This window comes from Mus musculus, chromosome 11 (assembly GCF_000001635.26).
Source record: "Mus musculus strain C57BL/6J chromosome 11, GRCm38.p6 C57BL/6J".
Lineage (NCBI taxonomy): Eukaryota > Metazoa > Chordata > Mammalia > Rodentia > Muridae > Mus > Mus musculus.
In genome coordinates, this window is record NC_000077.6 from 101,531,321 (window position 1) to 101,558,481 (window position 27,161).

Sequence of the window (27,161 nt, forward strand, 5' to 3'; positions counted from 1 at the left end):
CACAGTGCATTAGTATATGTAAGCACGTGGACTGCATTACATGCTGACTGAAAGCCATGAACCGCGTCAAGACAGCTTAGAGGCTAAGAGCATGAATTGTTCCTGCAGAGGTTTCTAGTAGCAACATTGAACAGCTCATAGCTACATGTAACTTTAGGTAGAGGGGCTCTGATAGCCTCTTCTAGACTACAAAGCATCTATAGTCACATGCACAACCCCCACCACATACATAATTAATGATAAAAAAATCTAAAATATTTAAATAAAAGCATTTTTAAAAAGGATTGCCAGCCATAAAATCCCAGCATTCTAAGAATACTTAGAAGGTGTATTTCCATGATCTCCATCATCCACTGGAGCAGAGCAAGTCATTGTATTTTCTTTATTCTTACACTGGTTAAGTTGAAGCAATTTGCAAACAATTTGCTTACAAAAGATCAGGGACACTGTGCCCATTTCGGACCTGCATCAGAGCAGATGGAGTTGTAAGGCAGGCAAAGGGCCTGTAAAGCGCCTGTTGATCACACCAGATCCCCTGACTTTCTGAATTTAATTCTTACTTATTAGAACACTTGTCCAGCCACTAAATGTACAATCACCATCCTCTCTCTACTAAGTTCTTATATAGATCCACACACTCACTAACTCACTAAGACTCAATAAAGAGACGGCAGAAAAAAACGTGGAAAGCAGCTTTACCAAGGTGGCATTTCCAGGTTCGACCTGGGGAAGCCTTCTGACACGGTTCCGGTAGCCCACGCTCTGGATGATCGACGCCTCCTCATTCAAACGCTCACAAGAATTATTTCTCTTTTTTGAAAAACTAAAACCATTTGTAACTGTAAAACAAAAAGGGGCATGTTTTAGTTAGAAAAAGACATTAATCTTCACTAAATATCCAAAAAGAATATTGTGTTTGCTGTATAAGAATAATAGGAAAAAAAGCCTAGTGGTGGTGGCGTCAGCAGAAGAGGCAGAAGCAGGAGGGTCTCTGAGTTCGAGGACAGCCAGACCTACACAGAGAAACTCTGTCTCAAAAAACAAGCAAACAAAAATAATGCATTATGGGTATATTTAATATTCTTGGGCTTTTTTTTTTTTTTAAAGGTAGGTTCTGTATAGCCTTCTTTAGTCTGGAATTTGATAGCTTTGAACTCCAAGATCCACCTGTCCTTCTGAGTGCTCGATTCAAGGTGTCTGCCATCATGCTTGCCTACGTTTAAATTTTAACTATGTGTATGTGAGCATGAGTTTATGTGGAGTACATGTGTGCAGGTGCCTGCAGAAGTCAGAAGGCATTGCAGCCCTAAAGTTGTAAGCCACCTGCTCTGGCTGATGAGAGATGAACCTGGGTCCTCTGTTAAGAAGAGTAGTTACACATTCTGAAATGTTGAGCTGTCTCTCCAGCTCTGACTACCTATAACTGTTTTAAAAGTCCTGTTTAGAAATTCAAAGACTCTTAAGTTATTTTTATTACCTCTGAAATACCTAAAAACTAATAAACTTGCTTACTAACAAATTTACCACAATTCTCTAAAATGCTCCCTATTTCAGAAACATTGAGATATACATGCTAGGCAAGGTGGTAGTGGCACATACCTTTTAATCCTAGCACTTAGGAAGTAGAGGCAGGCAGACCTCTGAGTTCAAGGCCAGTCTTGTCTACAGAGAGTTCTAGGATAGCCAGGAACTGTCTCAAAAATAAACAAACAAAAACAAGCAAGATTGACATATAAAATGCAAGACTAATAGGAGTAATTTAAAACCGCAGGCTGACAAGCTAGCCCAGCAGGTACAAGTGCTTGCCCTGGCGTGAGGACCTGAGCTTGATCATAAATGATGGGTGAGGGCTAAAGTTAACCTGTAAGCCCCACCTGCCCGAGGACAGAGAACCTCCTGGAATACTGGGAGCTGTAAGATTGGCTGTCCCAACTACACAGGACAAGCTTGATAGGCAGGCAGGAAGTACATCAGAATGAATGCTTGCCCCTCCCCCTCCCAGATTGGGAGAAGGTGGGAAGTACATAGCCTGTGTGTTCTGTCTGTATGAGTACCTGACTAACAGAATTCAATGCCATCCTCTGGGAGGCCCAGGTATGTACCTGGCCAGTGTCCACTGTCCTATCTAGTATTGGGATAAAGCTAGCTCTAATTAGACAATCATGGATTTGGTCTTTTTCCTCACAATTTTCAGGTTTAAAACCATGTAAAGGTGGAAGAAAAAAAAAAATCAACCCCAAAATTGTCCTTTTATACCCAAATGTGTGCCCTAGCGCATGCATGTGTGCACTCACATCTCATACACAAACACATACAATTACTAGTTATAAAAATGTAAAAAGTAGGGCCAGTGAGTAAAGGCCGCTAGCACCAACACTAACTCTATCAGCTCAATCCCTGAGAAACCTTGTCTCAAAAACTGAGGAACAATCCCTGGAGATGACCTCTGGGTTCCATACAAATAGACACATCTGTCCCAGCCTGTGCTCCGGGCCTCCCAATAAATAAGTGCAATAAGTAAAGCATAATTTAACCAGACCAGTCTCATACAATAGCTCCAAATGCGCTCAGGTTTCCACCAGCCCCTGGAGCACTGCCTCAGGCTGCACGACACTTACGCTGCATTCCCGTGTCAAGCTCAAAAGCAGCCATTATTCTCAGCAGCTCTTCAGCAAGCTGACTAAACCTTGTGCTTCCCTGTAGGCTCCTGAAATCAGATTTTTTTTTTTGAGAAGCATATATAAGTGATTATTAATTTTAAGCACACTAAAACAAAGACACATAAACACATGGATTGTAGCTTTCCGACTGTAGATGCAGCAGAAAGCACAACCCCAGAGAACTAGTCATTTGATCCCCAGCACAGTACAAACCCAGTCCTACCAGAGACGTCACATTATAATCACTGAATCAGTGACATGAGAATAAACTTCATGAGTATATTTACTTGGCTTTGATTTTGGGTGTCTGTATGTTTTCATTCTCTTTTTGACTATACAGATTTTTAAAATACTTTGGTAAAAGCCCCTAACAGAATAGTCCCGAGCGTAGCATGGCTGTGTCTGCCTGTGACCCCAGTATGTAGGAAGGAGACAGAGATAGAAGAATAGACAAGACCAATCTGGACTACATGACACTGTTCCAAACAAACCAAAAAACCCAGCAGAGTAGCACACTCCTGCGATCTCAGCAGAAGCAGGAGGATCTCTAGTTTGAGGTTAGTCATGGTAATTTCCAATCCAAAGAGAGACCTTGTCTTAACCCGTCCCTGCCACAAAATTCTACCCTGAATTCAGAGTAGATATAAATCAACAGCAGAAAGAACTTACGATTGATACTTAACATCCCAACTCAACCCTTACTGCCAGCACTTCTTCTCAGACTTCCATCAAATAGTAAATTTGTCATTTTGAAAACAGACACCAAAATCTGAAGAGAGACTTAGGCTTAGGTAGAATATAATTAATTTTTCTTTTAAAAATATCTGACAGCCTACTATGATCTAAACACTGGCAAAACAGGACTGACTGAAAGATAACAGAACTAACCGTGCCCTAACAGAACTAACCGTGGTAGGCGATGTGCGGCTGACCTAAGTGCAGCTCCATCTGAAAGACTGAGTGTGTTATCTATGGCCATCGCACCTGAGCGCACTGGAGTTGAGAGCTAAGTAGGATGGGGGCTGACTAGCATGTGGGTGGGAGAACAAGGCACCAAGGTGGTAAGACTTGCTGACAGCAGATGTCTCATAAAAACTTCCAAGGAAATAACTTCATAGACAGTCATAAACTACAAACACCCTTAACCTCTGAGTCAACTCTCCAGCTCTTATTCTTAAATAATAATAAAAAAAAAACAATTAATTGATTGATTAGAGAAAGAGTGCGTGTATGCCACAGTTCATGCTTGGAGGCTAGAGGACAGGCAGTTCTCACCTTCCATCATGGGTCTTGGGAACCAAACTCAGGTCTTCAGCTTGACAGCAACCTTACCTGCTCAGGCACGTCAGGCAAGATGCCTGATTTATGAGGTACTGTCAAGTGAAGTCAGAGGCCTTGTGCCTACTTAGTAAGCACCCCTAGTCCCCAAACACATTAGTATATTTTTCTATTGGTGAATGGTTTTATAGAAATATTATTTACATATTAATTTCTACCTTTTCCTGCCATGTTGCTTCCAACCTCCCATGATTATACAAATTATGTACCTTTTGGTTATCTCATTCTTACACAAAGGACATTGTGAAGGCCCTTTCTTCTGGTTAAGAAGTTTCAGCATACAAAATCTATAAATTAGAAAGAGAGAAAGAAAGAAAACCAATTTAAGTTACTTTTTTTTTCTTTTGTAGAAAGAACACTCAAAAGGCAACAGCCACGAATGCCTTTAAGAGTCATTTAAAGAGTAATGGCAGGTAAATTACAACCAATGATTTTTCAGTAATTATTTTTAGATGCTGCATAAGCAGAAAAATCAAATGATATAAGAAATGACCTATGAAAATTGCACTTACCTGCATATGACTTACTGCTATGATCAAGTAAAACACTAAAAAAATTAATGCAGCATATTTAATGATATATTCATAATTATTTCATGCTGTATAATCAGATATAAATGCTTAAGTAGTTAATATAAAATGGTTGTATTAGTTTAAAGGCTCAGCACCAAGTGCCAGATACATACATACATACATACATATATATATATATATATACACACACATACATATACAAACATGCGTGTGTGTGTGTGTGTGTGTGTGTGTGTGTGAGTGTGTGTGTGTTGTGTATGTGTGTATGTATGTAAAGTGCTTGCCTAGTATACATAAACCCCAGGTTTGTTTTTTTGGACCAAGTAAACAAAAACTCTGTATCTCACTACAAATCTACAGTAATTAAAATAATATAATTCTACTCTGGCATAGTGCACAAGCCTTTAATCCCAGCATTTGGGAGGCAGGGGCAGGTGGATTTCTCTGAGTTCAAGGCCAGCTCGGTCGACAAAGTAAGTTCTAGGACAGCCAAGGCTCTACACAAAGAAACTCTGTTAAGAGAGAGAGAAGGGGGTGAGGGAAGGAAGGGAGGGAGGAAGGAAGGAAGGGAGAGAGAGACAGACAGACACTGAGATAAAAGAAAAGATAATGTGGTTAGTACTTGTAAAGGTTCTTTGAATTCAAAGCCAGGCTGATCTAGAGAATGAGTCCCAGGATGGCTAGGACTCTTTTTTTGTTTGGTTGGTTTTTTTTCTTTGAGACAAGGTTTTTCTGTGTAGCCCTGGCTATTCCGGACTCACTTAGTAGACCAGGTTGACCTCAAACTCTGAGATCCACCTGCTTTGGCCTCCCAAGTGCTGAGATTAAAGTGCAGGCCACCACACTCAGTGATAGCCAGGGCTCTTAATCCAATCATTCTCCACCTTATTTTTTGAGACAGGCTCTCTGACTGCACCCGGGGCTTGTTGATTTGGCTGTAATAACTAGTCAGCAAGCCCAGGGACCCTCCTATCTCTCCTTCCCCAGCCCTGGGATTCCAGGCACACACAGCCACGCTTAGCTTTGGGTCCTGGGCACATAAAGACCTTAGTTTTGTATGGTGCATACTTTGCCAACTGGGTCATTTCCTCAACCCAAAAGTCACTCCACACACAAAAAGGAACTCGAATGGCTCATGGACAAGCGGTAGAGATTCAGTGGTGATAATTAACGATGTGACTCAGGCACACGACTAACTCATAACTGGTACCTCTCCAGATACAGTAAGTGCTAAAGCAAAGGAAAATCCTTGCTATTTTAATGCACATGACAGGGTAGGGAATAAAAAGCAGATACCAACATTAATGACAACCAAGGAAGATGAAAGGAATTGAAAAGTTAGTGTTAATAGTGAACTAGGAGACAAATGTAGTGTATGGCCAAGTCTTTTAACATATATTTCCCTCTTTTTAAATTCCTTATTTTTAAATGCTTTATTCAGTAGTGTAGGATAGGGCTAAGAGAATAGCAAGCTCTTACAGGATGCTGTTGCTACTGACCCATAAACTCCTTGAGGAGTAAGCTTTAAGAGTTGCACTATCCAGTAAAACAGCTACAGCCAGATGTGGTACTGAGCAATGTGTCAGCCTGAACTAAGGTAAGGTAAATATGGAACAACACAGGCACGTGGAGACTGTAACTCTCACTCTTTGGAGTAAACGTTTTCGCTTACAATTTCAGTTCACAGCTGGCTGGCTCCAGTGCTCTGGGCCAGAGAGGCAAGGTAGAAATATCAAGGCAACAGGGACGGTGGAATTGCAGAGGGGACAACACAGAGAGAGGGGAGGGGAAGAAAACAGCAGAGGGGGTAAAGAACCACGAACAAGACAGAACCCAGTAGACTATTACCTCAAATTAGCCCTATCTTAGAATGTTCCCATCATGTCCCAAAATGCCATTAAGAGGACTAGAAATATGGCTCAGCAGTTAAGGGCTTGGATTGCTGTTATTGAGGACCCGAGTTCAGTTCTCAGCACCCACAGATAGCTCAAAAATGCTTGGAACTCCTACTCCAGGGAATCCAACACCTTCCTCTGGCCTCCATGGGCATCTACACTCATCTACACATGCTCTGACACGACCCACATGAGTGCACATGATGAAAACTAAAATAGAAAAAAGAAACTGTTCCTACACAATATATAGTTTAACATGTAGAAGCCAGACGGCCAGAAAGTTGTTAAATAACAATAACAAAAATTACTATTTCCATTATTCTTGCTTCCTGGGTCAGGATGTGAGCTCTAACGTTCTAGCACCATGCCAGTCACACCCCCTGCCAGGCCCCTGCTGTGATCCCGGCCTGACTGAGGGATGAGGTGATGGACTCATCTGGAACTCTAAGCCCCAGTTAACTGTTTCCTTCTGTAATCTCTCTTGGTTACAGTGCTTTATCACAGCAACAGTAACTAAGACAAGGTGTATGCTATCACGACTGATTTAGATACCTTCATTCAAAGGCTAGATGCTGTGGCTCACACCTGTACCATCAGTATTTGGGAAGCAGAAGCAGGACCACAGGAAGTTCAGAGCCCATCTGGTCTACATACCGAGCTCAAATCTACTCAGGGACACACAGTTGAGATGCCTCAAAAAACCAAAAGAAAAAAAAAAAAAGGAAAGCATAACAAAGCACCCCTGTGAAGCATCTCTGTCAACAGTTGCAGGCTAGCCCTAAGATGTCAACAGTTGCAGGCTAGCCCTAAGATGTCAACAGTTGCAGGCTAGCCCTAAGAGTCATTTAGAACTTCATAGACTGCTAGAACTATAACATCGGAAACTGTTTGAACAACAAAAAAAAGAGCAAGATTCTTAACAGTCTTCCCTCAGAATGGGCGAGATAGGTCTCATGGATACCAAAATCTTTGGATACTCAAGTTCCTTACATAAAAAGATACAGTTTGGGCTGGTGAGATGGCTCAGTGGGTAAGAGCACCCGACTGCTCTTCCGAAGGTCCAGAGTTCAAATCCCAGCAACCACATGGTGGCTCACAACCATCCGTAACAAGATCTGACTCCCTCTTCTGGTGTGTCTGAAGACAGCTACAGTGTACTTACATAAAATAATAAATAAATCTTAAAAAAAAAAAAAGATACAGTTTACTTAGAATAGGTAATGTAATAAAATATAAATGATCCAGGGCTGGAAAGATGGCTCAGTGGTTACAAGGACTTGCTGCTCTGGCAGAGGACCTGAGCTTGCTTCCCAGCATCCACACTGGACAGCTTACAACTACCTGTAACGCCAGCTCCTGGAGATCCAACACATACATGCATACATTCACATAAGCAAAGATACACACGTAAATAGAAATTTATTTGTAAATTAAATGATACGTGGCTATGACTTTATATACTTTAGGGAACAATGAAAAGGAGAAAAGGTTTGTGGATGTTCCATGTAGATGCAATTTGTTTCCTGATTTCCAGGACATTTTCAGCCCATGGGTGATTCATTCAGCCAACACATAATCTCTAGATACGGAGGGCTACGTGTGACTGGAGTCATTGATATGAATGAATAAATATATATTGTTCAGATATAGAAATAAAATAAATATATATCGTTCAGATCCCTATTTTCATCAGCACCACAAAACTCACAAACACTGCACCTCCTGCTCAGGAAGAGCGGAAGGTCACTTAGGAGTGAACGGAGACAAGAAGGGGTGATGGCTGAAACAGAGCTGCTCATTTCACAACTGCTTTCAGCCTACATTCACCCTTGGACACCAAAACCCAACAGAACCTCTGTACAACATGGCTATGTGATTTTTTTTTTTTTGGTTTTTCGAGACAGGGTTTCTCTGTGTAGCTCTGGCTGTCCTGGAACTCACTTTGTAGACCAGGCTGGCCTTGAACTCAGAAATCCGCCTGCCTCTGCCTCCCGAGTGCTGGGATTAAAGGCGTGCACTACCACGCCTGGCGGCTATGTGACTTCTTATACACAGATAAGCTATGTTACAACTTTACCAAGAACGATGGCTACAGCCAATATACATGAGGAATTCCTAGGTGCTCCCTGAGGAAACAAGGCTAGTTTTCTTGTCATCTAACTGAAGAAACAAATGCTGTGCAGTGAAGAACACGTACAAAAGCTACTAATGGATCTACAAAACCATTCACTTACTTGCAAAATATGTGGTCACACTTTGTGGAAACAGGTTCTTTGATCAGTTCCAAACTAGAAAGAAAGAATAAGTGTGGCTTAGTAGTTGTTTATACACAAACAAACACTTGGTTTTGGCTAAAGAGGTTCAGCTTTAAGTTGCTATACCTGAGCCTGGATATAGGCTTAAGACAGTGGTTCACAACCTGTGGGTCGTGACCCCTTAGGGGTTTAATAAACCTTAGACCGTTGGAAAACACAGATAACGCAGATATTTACAACTCACAACAGTAGAAAAATTGTAATCACAAGGTAGCAACAAAAATAATTTTATGGTTGAGGGTCATCCCCAACATTAGGAATTGTATTAAAGGCCAAAGCATTAGGAAGGTTGATAACTGTAATATTCAAAATGAATTCAAGACCACCCAGTACCTTCCCTCTTCGAAAAGGACTTTCCAAACTGTACCAGCAGACCAAGTGCAGAGCCAGATAAGGAAGCTGCCTGACTAAACAAATGTAAAAACATAGTTTTAGCAGTCAAAATGAATTAGCCTACAAGCTGCCAAAACAATATTAGCTGTCCTCAGAGAAATAACCATAATAAGATTAGCAATTCTCCTGCCCCCCTCCCGCCCCATATTGCATTCTGAAAAAGACCACAAACCACCCTGACCTTGTTGCGAGAACATTAACAGCTGTGGCGTTAATAGCTGATCCATAAGTTCAGAATGTATTACTGCTTTGCTGACCAAATCATAATAACCCACCATGGGGCAAGCAAAGTGAGTCACTAGGCCAAAGGGTTACTTAGTCACTATACAAACCAACCAATGCCTGAAAGGGTTACTTGCTACACCAATGAGAATCCTGTTGCTCAAATCTGCTCCTTACAAAGGTATAAAAAGTGTGTTCTTTCTTTGTTCTGGGTCTCTCCTCTGGCCTGCGTGCTGGGAGGGAAGTCCCCAACATGTAGGATCAATAAAAATCCTTATGTGGGTTGCAGCGATGGTGGCGGTCTTTGTGGTCTTTGTGAGTAAGGGTCTTTTGGCGAACCCCAACAGAACCACTATTTTAGAATAATTCATGCCGGGCAGTGGTGGCGCACGCCTTTAATCCTAGTACTTGGGAGGCAGAGACAGGTGGATTTCTGAGTTCGAGGCCAGCCTGGTCTACAAAGTGAGTTCCAGGACAGCCAAGACTACAGAGAAACCCTGTCTTGAAAAACCAAAAAAAAAAAAAAAAAAAAAAAAAGAAAGTTAGAATAATTCAGTATCAAAGGTCTGCCTTGCTAGGAACAAAGATCAGAGGAGAAAATTTGATCCTGTGGGTGTGCTGGTGCCTCCACCCCTGGAGAGGCAGAAAGGAAGCAGATAGATTCTGAGAGTTCAAGACCTGTCAGGGTTCCACAATGAGACCCCGTCTCAAAGGAAACAAAACAAAAGATCCTTTCATCAAGCATTCAGAAAGCAGACAGAAATACCGGTCTCCTCACTGCTCTGGATTACTGCCAGCATCTATAAGATTAGCTCTAGGTTGGGAATGAGGCTCAACAGCAGAGCACCTCCCAACCAAGTTCAAGGCCCTGGCTTGACAACTGATATTTCTCTCACATTGGTTATTTTCACTGTCAGGCATCATTTCCAACGCATATCCTGAATCTTAACTAAACTCCACAAACACACACACACACACACACACACACACACACACACACACAAATTGTCCTTAGTGTGGTAGTGTAGTCCCACAATTCCAGAACTTGAGAAATAGAAGAAGGAGAATGAATTTGGGTCATCCTGGACATACTGAAAGTTCAAGGCCACCCTCCAGAACCCTCCATCCCCAGTCAAACCAGTGGCTGAAAAGATGGGAGATGGCTCAGCAGTCAAGAGCACTTGCTAGTCCTGCAGAGGACCTGACCAGTCCCCAGCACTCACATCATGTAGCTCACAACTGTCAGGAGCTATATTCTAGAGGACCTGATACATTTTCCTGGGCTATCTAGGAACCTAAACACATGTGACATACCTTGATATGGACAGACACACACACACAAAACCCATAAAAAAAAAAAGACAGAAAGGTTTGCTTTTTTAAAGATGTATTTATTTTATCGTATGTAAGTACATTGTAGCTGTCTTCAGACACACCAGAAGAGGGCATCAGATCTTGTTACGGATGCTTGTGAGCTACCATGTAGTTGCTGGGATTTGAACTCAGGACCTTTTGGAAGAGCATTCAGTGCTCTTAACTGTTGAGTCATCACTCCAGTCCCCCGAAAGGTTTGCTTTATAGCAAGCTTTCCCTCAGTTATAATTTAAAAAAGAAAAGAAAAGAAAAAGACTGACTTTTGTGAGGACTTGTGCCTGTGGGTATAGTGGGCACCACATTTATGCAATGTCCTTGGGAGCCAGAAGAGGGTGTCAGATTCCCTGAAACTACAGGCTGTTGTGAGCAACCTGATGAAGGTGCTAGAAACTGAACCTGCGTCCTCTGAAAGAGCAGCAAGTGCTTTTAACCACTAAGTTACCTCTCCAGCCCATTGTAAGTTTTTACTTGCTTGCCTTTTAATTGGCTATGAGTGTTACCAACTAAGGTCACCAGGCTTGTGCCTTAGGTGCATTGGCCAGTGAGCCATCCCACTGGCACATCCATGAGTTTTTAAATGTAGAAGATTTTTAGTCAGTATTACTCCATCCCCCCAGAATCTGAATCATCATCCCTTTGTGCAGTGTTAAACACCTTTATGTGTTACTGGGTACTAAACCCAGCCTAGCTCTGCTTTAGTCCAGTGTATCCAGGCTGTACTCATAACTGCTAACAGATCAGTAGAAGTTTGCCACGAAATCGGGTGCTAGGCTATAAAAGTGTCTGTGTTCGAGTAACATTAAATTCGACTTACTATGGCCCCAGAGCTAACAAGCAATGATGCCAGTCACCCCACTCCACCCCACCCCACAGATTCTGTGTCACTATGTAACTCAGGCTGGCTTTGAACTCACAGACCCTCATGACTCAGTTCTGAAATCCTGGTATTCTAGGTATATGCCACCATATCAAGCTGGCAATTTAGACATACCACAGCAAGGGCATAAAATGCTCCTTTAAATGAAAAGGTAAAAGTTCATCAAAGGTATGTATGCATTGAGAGAGGGGGAGGGGAAAACACCATAGTGTATGCAGGGTTCAGTATTATCTGAGGTTACAAGACACCCTTTAGAGATCTTGGAGTGTATGTACCCTAGCCATGGTTATGTGAAGCCTAGTGTATATATTTTTGATTGCCTCACAGTACTTAAAAGAATGTACTTTTGTACTGTGTATGTACTGGGCGATGTGTGAGTGTGTGCACTTGCCACGGTGCACATGTGGAAGCCAGAGAACAATCTGTGCGTCCTAAGGATCAAACGCAGGCTGTCAGGTGGTAAGTGCCTTTACCTGCTGAGCCATCTTGACAGCCCACCTCACAGCGCTGTGTTGGCATGGATTGGGATTGACTTGACTTTTTAAAACTGAGTAGGACAAGTTCAAGCATTTGCACAAATAAAATAGGAAAATGAGCTGCACAAACTTATCATCTAGAAGGAAGAAATGTGCTAGAAGGAAAAACTAAATAGGACAAAAGGACACAGCGCAGTGCACATGAGCAGGTCTATATAGAACGGCACAAAAAATACACAAACAAGGAAGTGACGGCAGAGGACAGCTGAGTCATAAGGGACAAACTGCAATCACTGGAGACGAGCAGAGACAGCACAGCGGAGAAGTGAAGCTGAGCAGGACTGTGCCTGGTGGTAGCGCATGCCAGCCACTCTGAGAGGGCATCATGGAGGCCTGCAGTAGAGGACAGAGGTAGCTGGGAGCCCAGGCAGGCAGGAAACTCATCTATTGTCTTTACTTTATTCTGTGTGCGATACAGACACTGAGTTCTAGCGGTAACGGCCATGTAAGACACTAAAGAGATGACTTGCTAGTGTGAGAGAAACACAGTCCTTTTGTTACATGTAGAACAGGATCACGGGAAAGGCTGGGAGGGAAAAGCCCGCCCAAAGGGGCTTAGTAATGTAGGACTTGTGGTCAGAGGGGTCCTGACGGTGCAGAGGGCAACGACCACACCTGACTAAGCCTGAAGGCTGGCTCCTACTACCAGCTCTGTCTACAGGAGCAGAACAACCTCGAGCCAAGCTGTCTACCTGAACTTAGTCCCCCTTGGCAGTCTTCTGGGGTCACTGTGAGAATCCAATGTCCACAGAGGAGACTGCTCTGTTACTGCTTCTGAGACAGGCTAGACACCAAAGGAAGTTCTTAGTAAAAGAGAAATTGGATTGAGTCATGATACCAGATGGCTTTCATTCTCACCACTGACTCAATTCTGAAATAATTATATTTCAGTATGGTAATTATGATCCAAGCTATATAAACACACTGTAAACACCAACTCTGAACAGATGAAAACTCCCATATGTAAAAAGGTAGTGACTGTTGTAGGAAGAGCTTGGAGATGAATAGGAATGAAAATGGAAAAAAAAATTAAAATGTTTCTCTTCTAGCTTCTGATAAGAGTAAATGTTTACTACAAAATTCAAATGTTTTAAACACTTTTCGTGCCACACAGTATTTTCAGCCTACTGCGTATCTGTACTTTTGAGTTTTAACAGGATGAGTCACTGGGAACAGCATTTAGATTTGGATTTGGGGGGAAAAAAAAAACCAGAACTACTAGGTACCCATTTCAGCACTTAAAAAATATTACAGTCACATTTAATTTTTGTAAAAAGAGCCGGCCAGCCAGTCCTGACCTAGGCTTTTAACACCAACAAACAAAACAGGCAGAAGCAGGTAGATCTGTGAGTTCAAGGTCAATCATGTCTACAGGGCCAGTTCCAAGACAGCTAGGGCTACACAGAGAGAAAGCCTGTGTATGTGTGGGGAGGGGGTGGGGGGGACAAACAAACAAGCAAAAAGCAAGACAAAACAAAACAACTTCCCCCACATGGATACACACACATCAAGGACTAGCAAACACCACAAGGGCCTGCCACAGAGTCAGGTATAGTAGTGCATATTGGCAGTTCCAGATACTTGGGAGGCCGAGATAGGAAGACGACATGAACATGGGACTTGGAGACCACTCTGAACATCACAAGACCCCACCTTGAGAATAAAAACAAAGCTGCCACTCATAATTGAGGGACAGAAGGAATCTCAGTGCAGGAGATCTGAGGACTGAGCGCCTTATCCTGCACCCACCCCAAGGAATAACTTTTGTTTTATTTTTTTCTAGGTAGGTAGGTAGATATGTATTTATTTTTATTTTGGTTTTAGACAGGATCTTTATGTAGCCCTGGCTGTCCAGAAATTTGCTACATAAACCAGGCTGACCTCCAATTCAGAAATCTCCTTGGATCTGTCTCCCAATAGCAGCGATAAAAGCTCCAAGTAACAGTTTTTAGTTCTAATCAGTTATCATTAAGAACTAACTGCATGGGCTGCACGTGTAACTCAGCAGTAGAGTGTGCCTATAGGATTCGTTTCCTATTAACATACAGAGGAAGAAGCTTCACATAACTAAAATTCACCCAGGTAGGTTGGGACTGTACGTGTAACGCAGCCGACCATGAAGAGGCCCTCAGTTCAATCCCAGGAACTGGAAAACAAAACAAATCAAACACACACACACACACACACACACACACACACACACAGACACACAGACACACACGTAGGTTGAACATCCCACTATAGAGCATTCTATATAAATGACCTTAAGCTTTAAAAACAACTATTATTAAATTATTAAAAGCAAACCTGGTATGGTGGCATATACCTTTAATCCCAACACTGGGAGGCAGAGGAGTGGGCCTCTGAGAAGTAGAGGCTAGCCTGGTTTACACAGTGAGACCCCATCTCAAAACAAAAAGCAAGCCTAAAGCTTGCAAATGCACACCCATAATTCTAGCATTTCGAGGCTGAGATAGGAGGACTGAGACCTTTGAGACCCTGTCTCAAGGAGAACAAGAAGTGCACGAAGAAGCCAGGGACATTGAACAACTGAAAATTTAGCAGTAACTTTCTCCCTTGCATCTTTAGTTTGTATGTATCTGAATTTTTTTTAAAATTTATTTATTTATTATATGTAAGTACACTGTAGCTGTCTTCAGATACTCCAGAAGAGGGCATCAGATTTCGTTACAGATGGTTGTGAGCCACCATGTGGTTGCTGGGATTTGAACACGGGACCTTCGGAAGAGCAGTCGGCACACTGAGCCACTCAGAAATCCAACTGCCTCTGCCTCCCAAGTGCTGGGATTAAAGGCGTGCGCCACCACCACCCAGCCTGAATTTTTAACTGATGGTTTAATTTGCCAGAATGAGAAAGTACATTACACTTTTATGACTGAGTCCCACGGGAATGTAGAATAAATGGACCCAAATGGCACGTTACTGAAGACTTTTTGATCACTGTTTATAATTATCCTCAGTAAACTTAGGCTTCTCACAGCCCATCTTTCTCTCGCAGTGTTATTTCTGCCTCTGTGGCTTTGATATTTCATAGACTTGGTTGTAAATCTCATTAGGACTTGTTTTTATTCAGCTGCAATGCTGTAGAGTGGCTAGCACTTTTGAAATCTTGTCTCTGGAAGCACACACATCTACCTAAACCTTATTAACTTGACTCTGAACAAAATAACAACCCCGTGAAGCACAGAGGCAAATTTACTTGCATTTATCCATCGAAGCTAAACAAAAACAAAAGCCACAAAACACAACCCCCTTAAACAAACAAGCACCTAACTGATTAACTAAAAAGCTATGTTTTGACATGTGGTGTGTGTGCACACTTGTGGAGGCTCCAGGCTGATGCCCTCCTTCCTTTCCACCCTAAGCATTGAGACGGGCCTTTCACTTGAACCTAGAGCTGTCATTGCTAGTCTAGCATTTAGGGGGTGCTGGGGATCCAAACTTTGGTCCTCATGCTCTCATGGTAAAAGTTTTCCCACCAAGACATCTATCTCTCCAGCCCCCTACTTCTAAATGCTGTACTCTAATACCATATTACTAAAGAATATTTAAAAGCTGGGCACAGTGGCACATGCCTTTAATCCCAGGAAAAAGCAGACAGATCTCAGTGAGTTTGAGGTCAGTCTGGTCTACACAGTGAGTGCCAGGACAGCTAGGGTTACATACTGAAACCCTGTACAGAAAAAAACAAAAACAAAACAACACAGCAACAACATAGCAACCACGAGTCCCCAAGTTAACCCCCAGCACTAAAATAAAGTATTAAGAACTAATTTCAGGGGCTGGAGAGATGGCTCAGAGGTTAAGAGCACTGACTCTTGGTTAAGGGTCTGTTCTTCTGAAGGTCCTGAGTTCAAATCCCAGCAACCACACAGTGGCTCACACCCATCTGTAATGAGATCTGACGCCCTCTTCTGGTGTGTCTGAAGACAGTTAGTGTACTTACATATAATAAATAAATAAATATTTTAAAAAGTTTTTAAGAACTAATTTCAAATTTAAGTAGGATATGACAGTACATGTTATTAATTCTAGCACTTTGGAGGCAGAGACAGGAGGATATCTGTGAGTTCAAGGCCAGCTTGGTATACATGGTGAGTTCTAGGTCAGTCAGAACTACACAGGAAGACTGTCTTGAAAAAAATTTAAAAGGCGGAGGGAGTATGCTCAGAGATTAAGAGCACTAACTGCTCTCCCAGAGATCCTGAGTTCAATTCCCAGCAACCACATGGTGGCTCACCACCATCTGTAATGGGATCTGATGCATGTATGTCTGTGTGAGGATGTCAGATCTTGAAGTTACAGACAGTTGTAAGCTGCCATGTGGGTGCTGGGAATTGAACTCAAATCCTCTGGAAGAGCATTCTCCAGCCCTTGCTTAGGATTTTTAACATTCCTTATGCCAGAGGATTCATTTTCCCCGAGTATCCATTTCTTTATCATCTATCTTTGGGGCTGAAAACTGAACTTGGAGCCTAAAGCTATTCACCAAGTTTCTCTACTTCCAAGCAAAAAGAATCAGGGTCATCTGTACTCCAGGCTAGTCTCACAGTCAAAGATGACCTGATATCCACTCCTAAGTCTCACTCTTCTGATGGGATTATAGATGTTGGTCACTAGGCCCAACTTATACAGTGATGGAAACTGAACCGAGGGCTCCCGGTGTGCTAGCTAAGCCATTATACTAGCTACATTCTGAGCCCTAGTGCACAAAATTCTAAAAATCACAAAATCACACACTAAAGCCTCATTTCCAAAGGTCCTAGTAGGCCTGAAAAGTAAGAACTCACTGAGAACACCAGAGAATTTTCTAAGGTAATGGAAACATTTCCTATCTTGGAGGTAAGAGTTATACTTACACAGATAAACACTGGTCAAAACTCACTCTTTTAGCCAGGTATGGTAGTGTATGCCTAGAATCCTTGGCAGGAGGATCTGAGTTCAAAGCCAGCCTGGGCAAGATGGTGAGTTTGAGATTGAGTTGGTCTAACCAAATCTAGTATAACCCCCAACCAAAAACAAAAACAAAAAGCAGGAAAGTGGAAAGGCCTGAATAGACCAAAAGGTCAGGCCTCAATTAATTTTATAGAAAGAGAAATTTAAAACCTCATCCCACACTGGACTTGCTAAAAGCTGAGGACAGGGGCACTCTCATGTAAATTTACAGGACCAGTTTCCACCCTAGTGTCAAAGGTAGACAGAGGCCCTCACAAACCCCAAGCATTCCATTGTTATTCTGATGCTATTTATGAGAGTCATTCTAAGAGATCAGGCTGTCCCACCCCTGGAGAAAAAGCCAGAATCCTGCCATGAGGAAGAACACATCAAGTCAGGCTTTGCCTGGACAGGGAGGAGGGATGGCAGAGTGAAGACCACCTTTCTGTATTTTTAAAACTCTTCAGGGATGAAAAATACAAAGTCCTTTTAATACAGAGTGTTTTTCTCTACTATCTTAAGCCTCTGCTACTCATTTGCATGAACAGTAACCACATGAAGAATTCCAGCTGAGTAAACTCTTCTGTTGACTTACCAGATCGGACACTCTAAGATTTTCTGCATAGCATGAAGGACATTTTGTACTTCTTGAATTTGGACGGCAGATAAATCCATTTCTTCCAGTTCCAGTGAACTTTTAACACAAATTTAAAAACACATGCAATTAAACTACATTAAAGGGCTTTTAAATACAGTAGCTTACCTTGCCAACTTTCTTTCCCTTTTTGAGACAAGATGTCATGTAACCCACACTGGCTTTGTACCTTATGTACTCAAGGCTAGTCTTAAACCTCTGATCCTCCTGCCTCCACCCACTTAGTGCTGGAATTACTGAAGGTAAGTCACCCCCATCCATGCTTTTTGGAGGAGTTCTCACGCTGAAGCCCACACACATCTGGAAATAATTATGCAGCCCAGATTAGCCTCCAACTTGAAGCAATCGCCCTGCCTCAGCCTACTGAGTACAGGTGTTTAAGCTACTGCACCAGGCTTGTCATTTCTAAATAAGAAAAATTTAAATTTGGAGTGCTTTAGAATTATACCAACAGTTGATGAAAAAACTTCACTAAAAAACAAAAACAAGGGACTAATAAGATGGCTCAGCAGTTAAGTAAACTCACTGCTCTTCCAAAGGTTCAATTCCCAGCATCCACACGGTGGCTCACAACCATCTGTAATGGGATCCAATGCCCTTTTCTAGCATGTCTGAAGACAGTGATAATGTACTCACATATATAAAATGAATGGAACTGTTTAAAAAAAATTCTTTTAAAAACTCCAAAACCGGACTGGAGAGATGGTTCAGCGGTTAAGAGCACTGACTACTCTTCCACAGGTCCCGAGTTCAAATCCCAGCAACCACATGATGGCTCACAACCATCCATAATGAGATCTGATGCCCTCTTCTGGGGTGTCTGAAGACAACTACAGTGTACTTACATATAGTACATTAAAAAAAACAAAAACAAAAACAAAAAACAAACCCAACCCGGGGGCTGGAGAGATGACTCAGCGGTTAAGAGCACTGACTGTTCTTCCTGAGGTCCTGAGTTCAAATCTCAGCAACCAAGATGGTTTACAGCCATCTGTAATGAGCTTAGATGCCCTCTTCTGGTGTATCTGAAGGCAGCAACAATGTACTCACATAAAATAAATAAATAAATCTTAAGAAACAAAAAACTCAGGGTCTGGAGAGATGGTTCAGTGGTTAAAAATATGTGCCTCTTCCCAGCACCCATGTCAGATGTCTGGAACGCTACATCCAGGTCAGAACCTCTGCACACACATACACATAATTAAAGATAATGAAAAATGAATCTTTAAAAAATAAAAATTTCTCCAGGCAGTGGTGGCACATATTCTTGATCACAGCACTGAGAGTCAAAGGCAGGCAGATCTCTGAGTTCCAGGACAGCCTGGACTACAGAGTGAGTTCCAGAACAGCCAGGGCTATATAGAAAAACCCTGTCTCAAAACAAAACAAACAAACACCAATAAATCAACAGATAAATAAAATTCTTAGCAGTTGCTCTTTGTAGCTAGCAATCTAAATTCTCTACTCTTTGATATGAAAGCCTTCCTTGGGTCACTTCCTTTCTTCAAGGAAAAAAAAAAAAGCTAAAATGGAGTGACTGGACAGAAGTGATATATATATGAACTTTCCCCAGAGTCTGGTGTTCTTTTTCTTGCTTAGAATCAAAACCAGTGGTGTCATACCTATAGTTTCAGGGACTGGAGAAGTTGAAGGAGGAGGATGGCTTGGACTCAGAAGTTCAGCAGTCTTTTTGGGCTAGTTTGGGGAGGCCAAAAGATCAGATATGGTTGTTTCAACCTGTACTTTCAGCATTCAGGAAGTACAGGCAGGAGGATAGAGTTCAAGGTCACCTAGAGCTACACAACCCAATTACAGAAGGCCCTGTCTCACAAACTCTAAAACTAGCTGAGAATGGTAGTGGATATCTTTGACCCCCTCCTCCCCAGAGACAGGGGCAGGTGGAGGAGTGTTTAAGACCAGCCTGTTCTATTATACACAGCTCCAAGCCAGCCAGAGCTAATATAAATGAGACTAGACTCTGTCTCAAAACTAATCAACTACCCAGCATTCAGGAGGCAGAGGCAGGTGGATCTCTGTGAATTCGAGGCCAGCCTGGTCTATAGAGCTAGTTCCAGGACAGCCAAGGCTACACAAAAGCCAAAACCAAACCAAACCAAACCACCAACATAAACGCTAACCAACCAAACAAAAAAGAAGCACACATATTATTTTAAAAGTCGCCAAAAGGAACACTTAAAAACTGCTAAAGCGTCTCCACCCTACCTCTTCTGGATGTTTCCCTGTTAAGGCTCTCTTTAAACACGTCTTCTCTGCCAACAGCATTCATTACTATTGCCATTCCCTTATGTACTTCCCTTCTAGAACCTTCTGTGAAATGTACTCGGGTCTAGTTCTTCAGGAGTTTCCCTCCACAAACTCCGTTTTTCCCCCCTCTTCCCTGCCACACTTCTGCCCGCCTTTCCTCTCATCCTTTAGCCCGCATCCGTATACAACCTTCAAGATACGATTACAGCCAGAACTCCCCCTCGTAGATCCTTTGCCCTCTTCCTCACAGCTGCCCCCGGGAATGCACAAACTGCACCCTTCCCAAGAGTCCTGTTTGAAAACGTCTGGGACCCTTTGGTTCCGCCCCAGGTACTTTCCTAATCAGTAAACACCCGTCTCCACCAGCAGCTTCCTGCCTTTCATATGAGTATTCCGGGGTACCCTTTCTGTTCCTCAGGGCTGTCTCACCTTTTCTCCGAGAAAAAAGATCCGTACTTCCAAGCGCCGAGGACGGAGAAGCCCCAAGAGAGGTGCTGGATCCTCTGGCTGCACGGGCAGCGGCCGCGCAGCCGCAATTACAATCTATCTAAAATTCCCGCGCTCTCCGTCGCCAAGGAAACCGGCCGCTTGGCGCCTAGCGCTAGCCTTTCGGAACACAAGATCCAGACACGTCAGCGGAAGGGAAGGGAGGAGCGAGTTGGGGGGGGGGGGTGCTGAAACTGTTTCTGGGTTTGCGATTGGCTACCTAGTCTTTTTTTTTCCTGTATGTCGTCACTAGAAAGAGACGGAAGAGAAAGAATTTCGAGGTTTCTCTTAGGCAGCCCCTTCGCATCTACGCCTGCTTATTACGTCACAGTAGTTCTGTACAAAGGGTGGGAATCGCTCCCTGAGGCCGGAATATGAGCGCAAGGTAGTGCCCAAAGCAGTTGCAAAACGAGGTCTCATCCCTCCCTCAGCCTTCCTGCCATGGAAGTCTCCAGTTTCGGTAAATAAGAGACTTGTGTAAGAAGAACTACCAATTCCAGCATGCATTGCGGAACGAAAGGCCTTCTCCACAGCATCTCTTGGAAAGTGTAGTCTTACGGGAAAAGAGCTTCTCACACCGGAAGCAGGCACGAGTACCACAGGAACCCAGTCGGTACAGCGGAGACCTCCTCGCAGTTATGCGTCTTAGCTGCTATGAATCGCAGCGTTCTGTGTTCGTGTTTTGTGCACAGAAAATAGACTAAAAGGAGCTGTGGGTTCCAGGAAGACTACAATTCCCGTCCAGCCCCGCGATTCTCGGGTAACTAGTCCGCCAATGTCAGTGACCTGGGAAAAGCAGAGGGTGGCCAATCGGCTTGGGAAAGGGAAATCCAACCAGCTGACTTCTGCGCGCTAGTTCCGCCCCTCGGCCTGGGTGTTTGTTATTGTTATGCGGTTCAGAGAGCTTCTGTCCCTCCCTTGCCAACGCAGCACTGACCAATCGGTAGAGAGGTTATTTTGAGGGGCAGATAGAAAGAGCCAATCATCTTGTGGAAAACTCCGGGAAACATGGGACTAGGCCCGGTCTCTGTCCGCCATGTTAGATTCACCCCGCAGGGATAGCAGGCGAGCTGGCCGCGAACGGTCCTTGCACTGGCCACTGGCAAGCGCCCCCCGTGGGCGGAAAGCTGGTAAGGAAGCTACCACTGTTACCTAGAAGTAGGGGCACGCCGTTCTTAGAGTGCTCGGGGAAGTTCAAGGGGAAAATCTTGCAAAGAGGAGTGACTTTCCGTGTTCAGGGGCAGCCAGTCTTTTCAGTGACCAGATGAGGGAGTCGCTTGGGTTGTCATCGATAGTGGGGGGTGGATACTGCCTGAGGGAGACAGTTCATGGCTTAGAAGGGCCAGTTTCTGCTAAGAAAAGGTCTCGATCCCCCCCAGAACATAAAGAGGGCTTCGATGGTGGTGACACTCACTGTCCTGGGGACATGGAGTTCCGGGAAACCATTACTGGAAGACTGGGATTAAGTCTGCGACAAGAAAGGACATACATCTTCCTCATTCTGTCCCTTTCCTATTTTTAAGGCTCTATTGAAGGAAGATATCTTGAGCTAGGACCTTCCAAATTAGAAAGGCATCGTTTTTCCCGTTATGTCAAACACCCACCTTTCAGATGACACATTTTAAAACTCAGGTTGCTTGTGCCAGCTTCTGGTATAGAAAATGAAGTTCAGATTCCCAAATTGGCTTTATTAAAATTATTTGTCGGGGTTGAAAAATAATCACGTGAGGAAAAGCTGACTTAGCCACATGAACGTGAGTCAATAGGTATGAGTTTACAGTGCCATTTAGGAAAGTGCAGGCTTAGGCCCAGCTACCTGACTGCTGGAGGTAAACCTTCAGGTATAGATGTGGTTAACTGTACTTTTGATATTTTCACAAGTTCAAGATGATTGCTCTGGCTGAAAGAATTTTCACACGTAAGCCCTTTATGAAGACCTGTATATTGGCCAGCTAAACTAGAACCGCCTACTTCCTGTTTTCTCCCATGGGCAGAACAGCTGGTTGCTCCAAAGTATGGAAACTAATTCCCACTTGTGTAATTTCAGAACGGGGAAGAATAGTTTCCTTCCAGACAGAAAAGAGTGGAAGAGTATTTCTTGAAGTTGGAAAGTGTGTTTCACAATTTTTACATTTTGGTCACTTTGTTTTTCTGGTTTAAAGAAAAAACAAACAAACCAACCAACTTGAACGTGCTGGGGAGTTGCTGGGGAGTTGATGAGCCAGCGTCTGCCTAAATTTTACAGCTCCTAAGAAGGAAGAATTGCATTTCAGGTAAATGCATGCTGGTTGTCAGCAGGGTGGGTGCTAGAGATTAGCATTAGCTTGGCATCGAAGTCAATTCTAGATAAAGACAAGTGATGGGAAAAAATGAATAATTGAGTATATAAAATAGTCAGAATTAAGAATACAAGGTTCTTTTGTTTCAATTATTTATTTTGAAACCGTTGGTGTTTTTGTATGTCTGTAGGAGGGTGTTAGATTCCCCTGGAATTGGAATTACAGACAGTTGGAAGCTGCTGCACGGGTGCTGGGAATTGAACTGGGTTCTTTGGGGGGGTCGGGGGGGGGGGGAGGCTGAGCCATCTCTCCAGCCCTACAGGCTCTTAAAATGACAGTTGTATCCATAGTACAACACTCTGAAGGCAGAAGCAGGCAAATCTATAGCAATTGCCAGGCCAGCATGGGCTGCGGAGTGAGAGTATGTCTCCTTCAAAAATTAGTAAATAATAAACTAGAAGCTATCTTAGTGAAATAAAGAATTGTTTCTGTTGATAAGAATTTATACACTTTGTGGTGCTAGAAATGAACCCCACAGCTATGCACATAATTGACTGGTTCGGCCTTATTCCCAATCTCCTAGGCCATAATTTTATTAAATTCCTTTGGTAACACTGTTAAGGTCATCAAAATAGTATTGTTTTTATAGATTAAACAGTTGAAGCTCAGAGATAGTGTTTCTCACAGCTCTATGACTAGTCTGTGGTGGAACTGTGTCTGGAACCCTGAGTCTTCCCGCCCCATGGCCTCCCTTCCTGTGACATTGGAAAAGTCTAGGACTTAATCTTGTTTGCCTCTTGTGTGTGGAGCAGAATCTGGCCCTTTCTAGATGCAGATTTAAAAATGTGCTGAATATTTTAAGAGGTGACCTTTTTTTTTTTAATGCCAGTGAGTTTACTTGTAGCGTTAAACAACTTAAACTACCTTTTCCCCTAAAGTCACAGATCATCAGTAAGCAAAGTCCTTCATTAAAGTCAAACCGACTTTAATAATAGATAAGTGATTAAAGAATTACCAGCTTCTTAGGTGTGATAATGGTGGGTTTTACATTTTTTTTCTCATAAATATTTACGAATGAAAGGATGAATATTTTGTCAAGAGAGACATTGTCATGAGACAAGGGTGTAGCTCAGTGGTAGAGTGATTCCCTATCGTCTAGACATCTGTATTCCATTTGCAGCCCCCCACACACAACTGAAAGGAAGGAATACTGGATAACTAAATTAGCTCCCAGTTGGATATTGTGGAAGCTAGCTGATAGGTCCAAAAGGACTCAGCAAGTTCCTTTCTTTACTTTTATATACCTTTAAAATTCCCCATAAGTGATTGTAAGAGGTTCTGGTAGATTGTTGTTGTTGTTGCTGCTTTGTTTTGGTGTTGGTTTGTTTGCTTGCTTATTTTCTGGAGACTTAGTGTTCATTCTGTAACCCAGGCTATTCTTGACCTCCTTACCTAAAATTGGAAATTCCGTCTATTTGTACTCCCCAAGGCAGAGCCCTTGTCTGTGTTAATCCACCTTGCTGGATTACGCTACAGATGCTCAACTATCCAAGCACTGAAATAGGCAGTGAAAAATCTTAGAGACCTAAAACATGTGAAGGGGGTTTTTGTTGATGTGGATAAAATTTAAACTCGTTCAACAGCCGTTTACCCTCCCCACAGCCCACCTCTTTAATCCTAAAGATAGGATCTCATTGTTTCCTAGGCTGACCTAGAACTCTTGGACTTCCATTACCATCCTGCATCAACTTCTGAGTAACTGGGACTACAGGTGTGTGCCCAACTTGGCTTTTCTCTCTAACATAGAAGTTCTATATAAGTGGTAGCTATAACATAAGTGCAGATCTTTATAGCAGTATCTTGAGCATTAGTGTCTTTATTTTTGAGAAGGAAAAATCCTGTGTAACAGTGAGATTTGTAGAAAACACATTACTAGATAGTAATGTCATCATGGGGACATTGTCTGTCTTATTCACTATGATCTTCCAAGTCTAACTTATATATCAGAGCTGAAGCCTCCGGGTGGGTTTTTAATCCCTTCCTCTTCCTTTCATCTACCTGTCCTCTCAGCTCCAGCCAGACAGCATGGAACCACAGGTTACTCTAAATGTGACTTTTAAAAATGAAACTCAAAGCTTTCTGGTTTCGGATCCAGAAAATACAACCTGGGCTGATGTTGAAGCTATGGTAAGTACCGCTTTGTTCTGTTTCTCAGTGGGTTATACACAGATATTTTTCAAAATGTAGCTATTTTGAGCAGTTTATTTTATCCATTTCTGGACCTTTTGGAAAATCATTTTTTACAGGGATTTGGTATTAGTAGAGAATATGTACAAGGAAAAAGGAAGAAACAATTATGTTCCTTTAAACATCTTTAAAATTACATATATTAATTTTTTTGAGAGAGAGCAAAAATCTGGGACAATTTTGGGAGTTGGTTCTCTCTTGTATGAGGTAAAATGATATTTTCAGTGAATTAGGGTTTAGAGACATTCTGGGGATAAGTTAGGCTGTCCTTCCCTGCAGCCAGGCCGTAGTGGGTGTTGTCTGACTGGAGAGCAGGCGCACTGCTGTGTTTGTTACCTGACGAGGATGGGATTTGTGTTTTGCAAGACCGGTCAGTTGCTTTATCGCTGGGTCAAAGGTTGGATGTCTCAGAGCTGGCAGAAAGCAGCGCAGCTCCCATGGGTGCCCATGCAGCAGCTCCTCTGCTCCGTGCTTTGGTTTAGTGTCTTTCATCTTGCTTTGCCCTTTGTACTCTTCTGGTTTGTGGGTTGCCATGGTCAATGTTTTCCTACTTGGGCATCTGTGTTTAATGTAACCATTTTTGGTTACAAATATTTCTTTACCTGGTTTATCTATGTGGGTAACTTCAGCAGGAAGGACATTTTAGAAAGGGGCCTTCCAGTGTGTTACAGTCGTTCCCTGTCTTCCAGCAGTTTCTCTCCATCCTGCCCTAGGCAGGTGGCTATTGAGGAAGCAGTGGGGTCCTGTTAAATGATCTGAGCACCAGATTTCTTTCTTTCTCTAGCAGCTGTTGGGTGAGTTGGCAGCTTGCCCTTTTTTTTTTTTTTTTATTGGAACTTGTTTTGTTTTGTTTTGTTTTGTTTCGCTTGAGTAGCCCTGGCTGTCCTGGAACTCACTCTGTAGACCAGGCTGGCCTAGAACTCAGAAATCCACCTGCCTCTGCCTCCCAAGTGCTGAGATTAAAGGTGTGCATCACCTTGCCTGGCTGGAATTTTTTTTTTTTCTTTTTTTAAGATTTATTTTATGTATGTGAGTACACTGTCGCTGTCTTCAGACACACCAGAAGAGGGCATCAGATTTCATTGAAAATGATTGTTAGCCACCATGTGGTTGCTGGGAATTGAACTCAGGACCTCTGGAAGAGCAGTCAGTGCTCTTAACCACTGAGCCATCTCTCCAGCCCGGAAATTTTTAAATTATATCCTACATGTGCAGTTCACGTCTTCTTTAAATAGCCAGAGAAAACAGCCCGAGGAACTTCCCACATTTCCATGTTCATGCGGTTATCTGGTAGGGTCATACAGTCTTCTACATCTTGCTTTTCTTGCCCAACAGTATATTGTAGCTGTGGTTCCTCGTCAGTAGACACAGCAATCTTAGTCTTTTACAGCTGAGTCCACGGTGTTCTTAGTATTGCTGGACGATGTGGATAGGACCATTACTTACTGATTTCCCCACCAAGGTTTTCTTTCTTTTCCCATTATAAAATAGACAGGACCTACATCTCAGTATGAGTAACTTATGTGTGGTTCTATAGAGTAGAGTCTATCCAAAGGTTGTGTGTGTGTGTGTGTGTGTGTGTGTGTGTGTGTGTGTGTGTGTGTGAGAGAGAGACAGATAGGGACTGGAGAGATGGCCCAGTGATTAAGAACACTGGCAGCTCTTCCAGAGGACCCTGTTGGATTTCCAGCACCCAGGTGGCAGCTCACCGCTCGCTATCTGTAACTGCAGTCTCAGAACGTCAGCCATCCTCCTCTTTCCTTTGCAGGCAGCGCACTCATGTGATGCACAGGCATATGTGAAGGCAAACACTCAGATGCATCAAATGAAAAGCATTTTCATAGATAGTGCCAAGTGGTCCACAGAATAATTATAACAATGCACAGAAAAAATGACTCAATGCCTAGAAGGGTGTTCTGTTTTTTATTTTGTGGGGCCGGAGGTCAAATGTTGGACCTTCTACATGCTGGACAAACATTCTGCCACTAAGTTTTGTTCCTTGCCCTGAACCTTTGACAACACTGAATATTACAACTTCAAAAAATATTCATGACCAGGCGTGGTGCTGCACACCTCTAGTCCCAGTATTTAGGAGACAGAGGCAGGCTCTGTCTTAGACTCTGTGAGTCT

The 27,161-nt window shown here is 42.9% G+C and overlaps 2 protein-coding genes across 21 annotated transcripts in view; one reads left to right on the top strand and one right to left on the bottom strand.

Annotated features, from left to right (window-relative positions):
- Brca1 (breast cancer 1, early onset) overlaps nucleotides 1–20,635 on the bottom strand; it is a 63,195-nt gene extending 42,560 nt beyond the window's left edge. For 2 of the 5 annotated variants that reach the window (XM_006532068.3, XM_006532064.4), the window contains exons 1-6: nucleotides 20,449–20,632; nucleotides 17,695–17,793; nucleotides 8,661–8,714; nucleotides 4,208–4,285; nucleotides 2,619–2,707; nucleotides 700–839 (exon numbers count right to left, since the gene is read on the bottom strand). In XM_006532068.3, coding sequence (XP_006532131.1) covers nucleotides 700–839; nucleotides 2,619–2,707; nucleotides 4,208–4,285; nucleotides 8,661–8,714; nucleotides 17,695–17,774 — 441 coding nt within the window. In that variant the 5' untranslated portion in view covers nucleotides 17,775–17,793; nucleotides 20,449–20,632. Of the gene's footprint in view, nucleotides 1–699; nucleotides 840–2,618; nucleotides 2,708–4,207; nucleotides 4,286–8,660; nucleotides 8,715–17,694; nucleotides 17,794–19,376; nucleotides 19,697–20,448 lie in introns of those variants that run through there. The other 3 variants (NM_009764.3, XM_030245495.1, XM_017314233.2) reach the window with 3 other exon arrangements.
- A 151-nt stretch (nucleotides 20,636–20,786) lies between these two features.
- Nucleotides 20,787–27,161, top strand: part of Nbr1 (NBR1, autophagy cargo receptor) — a 29,845-nt gene continuing 23,470 nt past the window's right edge. For 10 of the 16 annotated variants that reach the window (XR_388361.2, XM_006532430.1, XM_006532434.1 and 7 more), the window contains exons 1-4: nucleotides 21,339–21,635; nucleotides 22,668–22,778; nucleotides 24,490–24,555; nucleotides 24,855–24,971. Coding sequence is in view for 14 of the 16 variants with exons in the window: in XM_006532430.1 (XP_006532493.1) it covers nucleotides 24,870–24,971 (102 nt within the window). In the remaining 2 variants the exon portion in view is untranslated. Of the gene's footprint in view, nucleotides 21,266–21,333; nucleotides 21,636–22,667; nucleotides 22,779–24,489; nucleotides 24,556–24,854; nucleotides 24,972–27,161 lie in introns of those variants that run through there. The other 6 variants (NR_152788.1, NM_008676.3, NM_001252223.1 and 3 more) reach the window with 3 other exon arrangements.